Source organism: Tachysurus fulvidraco, chromosome 2 (genome assembly GCF_022655615.1).
Source record: "Tachysurus fulvidraco isolate hzauxx_2018 chromosome 2, HZAU_PFXX_2.0, whole genome shotgun sequence".
Classification (NCBI taxonomy): domain Eukaryota; kingdom Metazoa; phylum Chordata; class Actinopteri; order Siluriformes; family Bagridae; genus Tachysurus; species Tachysurus fulvidraco.
The window spans coordinates 37,361,485-37,372,992 of NC_062519.1; the positions used below are offsets into that span (position 1 = coordinate 37,361,485).

Consider the following 11,508-nt stretch of genomic DNA (forward strand, 5'->3'; position numbering starts at 1 on the left):
TGTTTGACATGCAAATGGCGCCATCTGGTGGCTTTTTATGTCTATACGTGTGTTAGCTTGTAAAATAAACTAATTAACTGGTAAATAATGTTCACATATCAATGTACAGTTTTACAGACCCTCCGTTCATTACAGGAAAGAATGGAAAAAGACCAGAAAATCCCACATTCAGATCAATACTTCTGTGTTTGATCTATGAGCTGCTGCTGTAATCATAAAGATGTTGAAACTCGTTATTTCAACAATCTTAGTATTGTGACATATTATAGTATTATAGTATACAACTGTATACAATCCAGCGTCACCCAGAAAAAAATAATGATTTCTGGAAAGCTGCTTGTAATAACGTGTATATGCATAAACGCATTAAAGCATTAAGTCCGGTTCAAAGATGCTGCTGAGTTGCTATGGTTACCGTGTGCTCTCACGTTTCTATGGGAAATCTATGAGCAGCATAGCATCATTTAAAGACAGAAGCTAAAAATCCCCAAGCAGCATAGTAATATGTAAACAAATATGTGAAATAAATATTATAGACCACACACTCTGTTTTATGACTATTATTATTATTATTATTATTATTATTATTATTATTATTATTATTATTATTATTCCCCGTCTGCGCATGCGCGCGCAGCACCCTCTGTGTCTCACGCCCATAATTCAGGGCTTCACTGGTACAGTGTGAGGTGGTGCATCTTGCGTTGTTCTCCGCGCGTCTGCATCTTCTCTTCTTCCATCCATCCCCGAGCGACGCCGTGAAGATGCTGATGGTCGCCCTGAATCTCGCACTCTGCCTTGTGGCCGTTAACGGGCTCCTTCCAGAAACTTGGACAGCTCACGGTGTGGACTTACAGTCTCACGCGCCCACAGAGACGAGTGTTGGACAAAATCCGACTACGATGAACGACCTGTTCAGAGAGATGAAGAAACTGGTGGAAGACACACAGCTCAAACTGGAGGATGATGAGCATCAGGTATCGCCCAAGACGTGCATAAAGTCTAGAATGGTCGCTTTGACGCATCTGCACAAACTCTGCAGACGTTAGACTTTATTTATTTATTTATTTATTTATTTATTTATCTATTTATTGTTCATTCTTTATATTTTATTTTGATTGTATTCTATTATTATGCTGCAATACGGTAATATTCCCTGTTGCTGGGGTGGTACCTTTTCCTCAAGCTACTGAAGCTTCCCTCTAAAACCTCATTATTGACCACTGTTTTTTTTAATGTGCACTTTTTTACACATTTCCAGGTGAAAGATTCATTAATACAGGGATAAAAGATAAATATTCAACTCCAGGGACAAGAAAATGAGCAAGCAGCATCTATCAAATCCCCGAATATTTTGTTGGGTTGTGATCATGAAGGAATTCCAGAGATTATTTTCCCAATCTGACTATTATTATTATTATTTATTTATTTATTTATTTAATTTTTAGTATCATACCATTATCACGTTCAGTATTGTGACCTAATACTAACCTACTGAAAACAAAAGGATACTACCTTTATATAGTACTTTTATTTAATGATGAACCGGCAGCATGGATTTGACCTCTTTTAAAGCTTTACTGTGGATCTTTTACTCAGAATGGTGCATGAAGTGTACTCTGTCTCAGTAAAGAGTAATTACCAAAGATGCTAAAGTTTATGTAAATGCTAGGATGTGTAAATCCACAGTCATATTAGTACCCTTTTTTAGTAACCAGGCCAGCTCTCTGGGAGCTATTTTTGCTTCATGGTGGAAAGGAAATGTGCATATAATGACATTGCAATACTGGCTTTCGAGTTTGTAGGTACAGTTTAAATGTGTTTAATGGCATCATGGAACAGCCAAGTCTCTGGTTTTGCATGTACAATGGTGCTCCCAGAATTCGAGCTAGACAACAAGCACTATATCTTCTGCGTTTGTGATTCACTGTGCTACCGTTAGATAATGTATTTTGCCCACTTTACTGTTGTTGGGTACAGCAGTGGGTGATAACTGTTGCCCATTTCAAGTTTTTTTTTATTTTTTTTCAGATGGACAATGAGAGTGCGAAATCCATCCAGCCAATCCATAACATCACCTCGAATTACAGCAACGAAAGTAGCTTGGAGATCGTTACTGGAAATCAATCTGTCCCTGCTGCGGAGGAGATCGATAAGGTAAGACTGGCATGGAGGTCATTTTAAGATTTTGGACATCTTTTGTACAATTTTTTTGTCAAACAAAATATATTTAAACGTTTGAGTTATGTGTGCTTGTGGTTTTAGATATCAGGCAACACAGTGGAAGAGATCCACGTGACCAGAACCGTTAACCAGTCCAGCAGCAAGGAAAATGACATTCATTATGTACGTAACTCTAATCTCTTTTACAAGGCGAAATACGAGCCTATTTAGATATCACATACCATACATTTTTGCTGGTATATCAGTATCTCAAAGCGTTCCTTAAAGTAAAATTCCACCCTGAAACACATTAAATGTATTCATATTAAATCTAATGAATATCAGAAATCCATCCGAACAAAACAGTTTCCTAATGCACAGATCCTCTTGAACTCCTCAAAGCCTTATATCTCCTCTCTGGCTTCTAGACTCTGTCAATAATCCCCTGGTACACATGAGCAGGATGTTCAGTCTGCTGTAGCTGAGAGCTGACTGATAAAGCAGGATTATGCCAGATAACAATCTATAACCTTGATCATCAGGGAAGTGTGTTTTAAGTGTATCCTATCTGTCTGGCAAAGAAAGAAGACACAAAAGAAAGCCAGTTTAGAGCCTCACGAAGTGTCTGAATCTATTGATTATATGACATTTTATATCGTATTAACAATCGACAACGGTGACAGCATCAGGTAAAGAGTATGACATGATAATCCATAATCTAATCCATGCTCTTTCTCTTAAGAGAGAAATTTTTTAATTGAGAATGAATTTAAAATAAGGGTTTATTTTGTATATTGATGGAGTTAAGATCAGTATAAATAATAATTGATATTATAAAACCAGTCCACATGTGCTTTGTGGATCTGGAGAAGGCATTCGACTGTGTCCCTCATGGTGACCTGTGGGGGGTGCTCTGGGAGTATGGGGTCCAGGGCCCTCTGCTAAGGGCTGTCCGGTCCCAATATGACCAGAGCAGGAGTTTGGTTCGCATTGCCGGCAGTAAGTCAGACTTGTTCCCGGTGCATGTTGGACTCCGGCAGGGCTGCCCTTTGTCACCGGTCCTGTTCATTACTTATATGGACAGGATTTCTAGGCGCAGTTCGTCTCTGCTTTTTGCAGATGATGTTGTCCTGTTGGCTTCTTCAAATCAGGACCTTCAGCGTGCACTGGGACTGTTTGCAGTCGAGTGTAAAGTGGCGGGGATGAGAATCAGCACCTCCAAGTCCGAGGCCATGGTTCTCAGCCGGAAAAGGGTGGATTCCCCCCTTCAGGTTGGTGGAGAGCTCCTGCCTCAAGTGGAGGAGTTTAAGTATCTTGGGGTCTTGTTCACGAGTGAGGGAAGGATGGAGCGGGAGATCGACAGGCAGATCGGTGTATCTTCTGCAGTGATGTGGTCGATATACCAGTCTGTTGTGGTGAAGAAAGAGTTGAGCTGCAAGGCGAAGCTCTCTATTTACCAGTCGATCTACGTTCCTACCCTCACCTATGGTCATGAGCTTTGGGTCATGACCGAAAGGACAATATCCCAGATACAGGCAGCCGAAATGAGTTTCCTCCGCCGGGTGGCTGGGCGCTCCCTTAGAGATAGGGTGAGGAGCTCGGTCACTCGGGAGGAGCTCAGAGTAGAGCCGCTGCTCCTCCACATCGAGAGGAGTCAGCTGAGGTGGCTCGGGCATCTGTTTCGGATACCTCTTGGATGCCTCCCTGGGGAGGTTTTCCAGGCATGTCCAACCAGGAGGAGGCCCCATGGAAGACCTAGGACACGCTGGAGGGACTATGTCTCTCGGCTGGCCTGGGAACGCCTCGGTATTCCCCCGGAAGAGCTGGAGAAAGTGTCTGGGGAGAGGGAAGTCTGTGTGTCCCTGCTTAGACTGCTGCCCCCGCGACCCGGCCCCGGATAAGTCGTAGAAAATGGATGGATGGATTGATGGAAATTATAAAACCTTAAAAGTTACAATAATGTTTTATTTCAGAGACATCCATAATACATGACATCAAAATGTACGTATATAAACGTAAATGGACAAATGGATGGAATTTATTCTCCAAATAAAAGCATGTCCAGCATTTGCCATTAAAATGTAAAGAAAATAACTTTAGTTACAGACTTATGTTGCATATGTCAAACTGTTTTAGATTACGTTGCTTGTACTAGCTTTTATCCTTCTTCAGTTTCTTTTATCCTTCTTCAGTTTCTTTTATCCTTCTTCAGAGGCTCAAATTAAATGTCAACCACCTTTTTTCAATGGTAGAAACCAAGCTCTGTTCTTGCCCTGAAATATGTAAGCAGCAGGAAAACCTTCTGTTTATTTTAGCCTTGATGGTATCAAGTCTTTTAGACTTAATCCTAAACATCTGGATTACTTTCCGTACAGGTAAATATTCGAGCGTTCATGTGTCAACTCCACATACTTCCAAATTCTCAGAGCTTGTCTGCCCAAAACCACAACTGATTATAACTCACATACATTACTGACAGTAGCAGCAGCAGCAGTAGGAGGAGGTGAAATATAAGTAGAAGCAGTAACAGAAGTAATAATAACAGTAACAATAATCATAATAGTAGAGGTAGCAGTATTAATACTATTTAGTTCAATTTTAATTTATTTCTATAGTGCCTTTAACAACGGACATTGTCTCAAATAAGCTTTACAGAACATAAGAAATATTACAAACAGTGCATAAAGCTTAACATTATACAAGGATTAATATTAGACTTGTATTTAAATGTGTTTGTATTTATACCCAATGAACAAACCTGAGGTGACTGAGGCGACTGTGGTGAGGAAAAACGTCCTTAGATGGAAGAGGAAGAAACTTTGAGAGGAACCAGACTCAAAAGGGAACCTCATCCTCATTTGTGTGACACTGGAGGGTGTGATTATAAACTGTTATAAACACCAGACAGTGTTATTATGAATAATGTCCTTTCTGTTGTCATATACAGTCTGACAATTGTGTATTGATTAGTGCTACTGCTACAATACTAATCAATGATAGATAGATAGATAGATAGATAGATAGATAGATAGATAGATAGATAGATAGATAGATAGATAGATAGATAGATAGATAGACAACAATAAATAAAGTTAGTATGTGCATAAGAATAGTATGTACATAGGAATACAGTTAATAGTAATCTTAATGCTAGCAGTAGTAAAATTAGTAGGAGGAATATTAATAGAAAAAGTTACAGTTGTAATAATACAAGTAATAACCAAACTCCTAGTAGCGTGCATAATATAAATAGTAATTTCAATCGTAACATTAATACGCATAGTAGTAGTAACTCTCTCCGATTGGCTAGCACTTCTACACTGGTCCCACCATCTCTCAGAGTAAAAGGCATCTATACCATATACATCAAGTCTGTTTCCTGTTCTGCCACAGAGGTGGTAAAATAAACATCCCCTAGATGTCCGAACTGGCCGTCTTCAAACAGCAGAACCTGAGGGCTAGTTTATGTATAGAAAAAAACTGACCAGTTTTAGGTTAATGCTATCCTAAGTCTGTAACCTAGTGAACCAGTGTTGTATTCATTGATAAAGACTTCAAAGCATTTTTGCACGCCGTTCTCCATAAGAGCGTCTGCCGAATGCCACGATTGTAATCATAGTAGTAATAATAGTTATAGGAATCATAACAGTAATAGTGGGAATCATATCACTAGAATAGTAGTATTAGTGTTCATAATATTAATATTCATAGTAGTATTAGCAGTAGTAGTATTAGACAGTAACAGTAGTATTAGCAGTAGTATTATTAGACAGTAACAGTAGTATTAGCAGTAGTATTATTAGACAGTAACAGTAGTTTCACAGTAGTAGCATTAGAGTCTAATGCTACCACTGCTAATACTACTGTTACTGTCTAATAATACTGTTACTGTCTAATAATTAGACAGTAACAGTAGTATTAGCCGCAGTAGTAGCATTAGATAGTAACAGTAGTTTTAGCAGTAGTAGCATTAGCAGCAGTAGTAGCATTAGACAGTAACAGTAGTATTAGCAGCAGTAGTAGCATTAAACGGTAAGAGTAGTATTAGCAGTAGTATCATTAGATAGTAATAGTAGTATTAGCAGTAGTACCATTAGACAGTAACAGTAGTTTTAGCAGTAGTAGTATTAGACGGTAACAGTAGTATTAGCAGTAGTAGCATTAGACAGTAACAGTAGTATTAGCAGTAGTAGCATTAGACAGTAACAGTAGTATTAGCAGTAGTAGCATTAGACAGTAACAGTAGTATTAGCAGTAGTAGCATTAGACAGTAACAGTAGTATTAACAGTAGTAGCATTAGAAGCAGCACTTGAAATTGTTTTAACTGTAACAGCATGTATCCTAATGCTAGCAGTTGTACACGAAGTAGTAACTAGAACCAGTACACAATAATAGAAATAATTCTAGCAGTTACAATCATAGTGCTAGCAGTAAATCATAGCAGCAGTACTAATCATAACAGTTGTATTCCTGATATTATTACAATTATTAAGTTAACATAATAATAGCATACTGGTATTCATATACACAGTACTAATTGTAACAAATGTAGTAGTAATGGTAACTAATAATAGCAGCAGTACTAGTGAAAGAAGCAGTTCTTGTAATAGTAGTAACTGTCTTAGTGAAGTGAAGTGAAGTGACATACGGCTAAGTATGGTGAACCATACTCAGAATTCGTTCTCTGTATTTGACCCATCCAAAGTGCACACACACAGCAGTGAACACACACACACCGTGAACACACACCCGGAGCAGTGGGCAGCCATTTATGCTGCGGCGCCCGGGGAGCAGTTGGGGGGTTCGGTACCTTGCTCATAATGCTAATAGATAATAACATAATAGCAGTTGTAACATAATACATAACAAATAGTAGTGATAAAACTATTAAAAATGTGATGTGTTCATTTGATAAACTGCTCTGGACTCAACGTAAATGCCAAATAAATTGGAGGTGAAGGTACTGGCGTTTTTCATGTCAAAGGTGAGTTTTCTCTTTCCTTTGTCTCTCAGGAATGCGTTACTGACAAGGACTGTGAGAAGGGTAGATACTGCCTCAACGACGAACACCACTCCAAGTGTATGCTTTGCAAGCCGTCAAAGGCGGTAGGAACTTTTTTCCTTTACAAAACGATGAATCTAACATCTTGCTGTGAGCCTCACCCAGAACTGTCATGAAAGTGCTGTAGACCTGCACATTTGAGAGTCTCTACCTTTTCTACATGATGTAACTAAGACTGCATTGTATCTGCATTGCAGCACAGGCATGAGTGCATTTTTAATTTGATATGACTGTGTTTTTGTTTTGGGGGTTCACATTAAAGTGGATTGTTAGCTAAATAGGAGTCTCCATCCCTGTGACTTTACCTGGGACACAGAAAAGACAGCAGAAGCCAATGGAGGACAGGAGACAGTGTGAGAATACCGATGGGCTGCTGACATCCAGGTCTAATCCAGTTCAGAGGCTTGTATTGAACTGCCATGAATAAGTAGAGCTGCACAGGCCGGGTAGAGGCTGCTCCCGAGACCAGATGCAGCAGTTTCTTTCATTTATACGAGGTCTTAAAGAAGACACATTCACACGTACAATACTGCGATATTTGTCATGAATTCACAGTATGCAACCATGACATAAGATAGGTTGTAAAATATCTACATTCTTAGAAAAAGAGTTTAAATCAACAAGCATTCGGGGTGTTTATAAACGATATGTAAAACTACACCTGAGCTGCAAACTCTCAACTAGCTGCACTGCATTAGTAGCATTAATCATCATAGTACATGCAGTACTTTCTCCTCCCCACGACCCCCCATCCATCTATAGCTAGTGTCTGGCTGGCTAACAATCAGCATTGCTCTTTACTCATAACAAGGGCATGACCCACAAAAGAAAATAAGAGATTACATTCATGGCTGTTGTGTGGATTTCTAACACAGACCTGCAAGAAAGATGAGGAGTGCTGCGAGGGCCAGCTGTGTGTGTTGGGTCAGTGCATGAACTCCACTAAAGGAAAAGCAGGAACCATCTGCCAGGAACAAAGTGACTGTGACACTGATCTGTGCTGCATCTTATATGAAGGTACGGACTTCCATTGAGCAACAATTTATTTGTCTGAGACGCGAGGTTGGTCCTCCAGCTGCTTTAAGCTATGACAGGAATTTAACAAGTGATGTAGTTTTACTCAGCAGTATGACCTCATGTATCAGACCTGAAACAAGGCTAAAGAGCTATTGGGAAGTTTCATATGCTATCAAATATTCACAATTAGGGAACTTATGCTCAAAGGTTACCATTTATGAGGAGCTGGTTTTAGCAATTTTAGTACCAAAAACTCAATGCAACAGCATATATATATATATATATATATATATATATAAAGATGAATATACTATACACAGCCAAAGCTTGGGAAATATAAGCAGTCACTAACTCACCTAACAATAACCATAACTTACCTTAATACAAATAAATGATTAGATTTACATTCGATTTCAGTGACTTGTACAAAATATAACAACATGAATTCCTCACCAAAATTAGCTAATAGTTGCTAGCATCCGATTTTCAATTTTATATTAATTTTATATTATTAAAAAGCAAACCGATATATGAGCCAGCCGAACAATTGCGCAGCTAATGATCCATTATACCTCTTAATTTAAAAAACAAAACGAAACAAAAACCTTGAATCTAACAAAGATCTTCATATAGTATGAAAACTTATCATAGACGACAAGCTTAAGAAAATTCTAAAAATCGAAGGGAATTAAAAAAATATAATCTTGCAACTTCCCAATGAGCACTATAACATTTCATCAAGCTTTTTTTTTTTTAAATTTCATACATCCCTGTCTAGGATTTTATACTATGTTTCTGACGTTTCCCTTCAGGCCTGCTTTTCCCAGTGTGCAGGCCCAAACCCAAAGAACACGAGCCCTGTATCGCCTTCAACAATAAACTGATGAACCTGCTGTCATGGGATGTAGGACAAAGGGCTCCAAAAGAGCATTGCCCCTGTGCTAGGGGCCTAACATGCCAACATGTTGGGTAAGACACAGACCGGCTTTGTTTTTATTTCTCAGCATGATTAAAATGTCATTAAAATAAACACAACGATGACTGAAACCAAATAAATGCATGGTATCTCTCACTAAAATCACTAGACCATTTTCTAACAGCAGCTAGACTGTCATTATCACAGGATTCCATCAATGTACTGGTTCAACTACGTTTCCTCGTTCTCAGAGACTTGTATGGTGACTAATACTAATAATAAATACATTAAACATGTTCTTTTTAAACAAATTTAAAGAATATTGTTTATTTAACATGTATGGAAGGAGTCTCCAGTGTCAGCACTTTGGCAGAGTAAATTGTCCATCATGGGAAATCTTCAGAATGGAGGAGTTTGTGCTGTCTAGTTCATCTCAGGAACTTGAAATGAAAATGAAATTGAGGCATGGAAGCATTAGTTATCACCACATCTACATTACAGCACAGTGGAATACTTTTCTTTACATACAGCTTAGAGAGTTGGGGTCAGAGCACAGAGGTAGCAATGGGGGGTTTAAAGGCTTTGCTCAATTGCCCAACAGTGGCAGCTTGGCATTGCTGGGGCTTGAACCCTGACCTTCCAATCAACAACCCAAAGCCTTAACCACTTGAGCCACCATTGCCTCAAACTTTTATTTTGTTTTATTTTCAAACACGAGAGAGAGAGAGAGAGAGAGAAAAGGCTTGGGGCTAGGAAAAGAATAAAACAAGCTTAAGAGAAATAAAACAAATTATTATCTAACTACTTACACACGTTGTAGTAAGGAAAAAAGGTCTATGAGGTTTAAACAGCAATTATTTTAACTACGTATGTATTTTTATCGTACTTAACAAGATGAGGACCATTGGGTCTTATGCAGTGAAGAAATATAATGAAATTTAAAAATATATAAATATTTAGTTCCATTGTAAATTAACCCTCTGAATTAAAGAATCATTCATATATATATATATACGTATGTATATATATATATATATAGAGAGAGAGAGTTATAGATATAAGTATATTATGTTTATGTATTCTATATTAATATTTTCTATTTAATTATTTTTTTTACTTTCAAATTCAAAATTAGTTTTTTTATTTATAAATTGTAATTCTATTCTTAGTCTAAATTCTATTTTTACACCACAGTCAAGAAAGCATTTTTCAAAATGTCATACCGTGTATGGTTGAATATGTAAGAATTAAAATTCAATAGAAACTGATTTTCCAGATTGGAAAGCATTACTTATGTAAAAGACCCAGGGTGTTAGAAGTAACTGCGTAACCCCGATCTTCTGTCTTCTTTAGTCGCAGGTTGGCGTGTTTGAAAAGTCCGACCACCAGTGAAGAAAATCTGACGGACGCTCTGTACTCTGAGATCGACTACATCATCTAATCCTGGACACAGAACCTGTTCAGACTTGAAGTTAGTACCATAGTGAGCTCTGCAATCTTCACTGAGCCTGAAAGCAGTCTGCTGTAGAAAACTCTTACTCAAGACAAAACTGTATTTACAACCTGGTCCCCATTATCACGCTTCATGTGCCAGTGTTCAGCTTCTCTACAAGAGCTGTAGCTTTTAGCAGGAAGCATATCGCGTAAAGGTTTCCTCGGTAGACAGGAAGCAGCTTTAGATTAAAAGATGTAGAGTATACATCTTGGTGCATATGACTGACTGGTGTGAAAAATACTATTGATGGTCATAGTTCTAGACCAGCTACCAGGTGGATCCCAGCACGTCAGAAATCACTCGGTATCAGTCAATCATGTGCTGAATTTGGTGGTGGAGGATAAAGAATAGTAATTGCTGCTCCAGGAACAAGTACAGCACCAATGATTTAAGAATTACTTCAAAATATTAAATGCAATCTTGCGTGGTGTCTCGAAGCTACAGAAATGTAAACATGCAATAAATAAAAAGCTAAAAAATGCTCACTGTCATGCTTTATCATTAATCTTAGGACTGATTCATCATTATGGCTGGGTAATAAACATAATACACAAACTAAAAATTCTATTTTAGAAATATCAGCTAAATATACAGATTCGATGCCACTGATATGATCTTAATTAAATTTTTTTTAATTCTTTAACATACATAACTAAATACAATTTTTAAAAAAATCAAAAGGTTAATTTTGGTAAGTTTTTAAAAAAATAAATAAATAAACTTTTTGTATCGATGTGTACATCAATAATAAAGTAACTTATTAATTGGACGTTTGTTCACACATGTATTACAGTATAGATCTGTGTATACAGATACTCTCTGAATTACGATTTACTTGTATTTAATTGTAAAAA

The 11,508-nt window shown here is 37.8% G+C and overlaps 1 protein-coding gene across 1 annotated transcript; it reads left to right on the plus strand.

Moving 5' to 3' along the window:
* The first annotated feature begins 642 nt into the window (after window positions 1–642).
* On the plus strand, window positions 643–11,266 carry dkk3a (dickkopf WNT signaling pathway inhibitor 3a). The gene is made up of 7 exons (XM_027153088.2): window positions 643–977; window positions 2,032–2,157; window positions 2,266–2,346; window positions 7,178–7,270; window positions 8,102–8,243; window positions 9,056–9,212; window positions 10,513–11,266. The coding sequence occupies exons 1-7, from the start codon at window positions 765–767 to the stop codon at window positions 10,598–10,600; spliced, it is 900 nt and encodes a 299-aa protein (XP_027008889.2). The 5' UTR covers window positions 643–764; the 3' UTR covers window positions 10,601–11,266.
* The last annotated feature ends 242 nt before the right edge of the window (window positions 11,267–11,508 follow it).

Bases quoted from the DNA above. Each gene is read 5' to 3' on its own strand.
- dkk3a (XM_027153088.2), top strand. From the start codon at position 765: ATGCTGATGGTCGCCCTGAATCTCGCACTCTGCCTTGTGGCCGTTAAC. The intron at 2,347-7,177 runs GTACGTAACTCT...TTTGTCTCTCAG, and splicing joins AGGAAAATGACATTCATTAT to GAATGCGTTACTGACAAGGA. The intron at 7,271-8,101 runs GTAGGAACTTTT...TTTCTAACACAG, and splicing joins TTTGCAAGCCGTCAAAGGCG to ACCTGCAAGAAAGATGAGGA.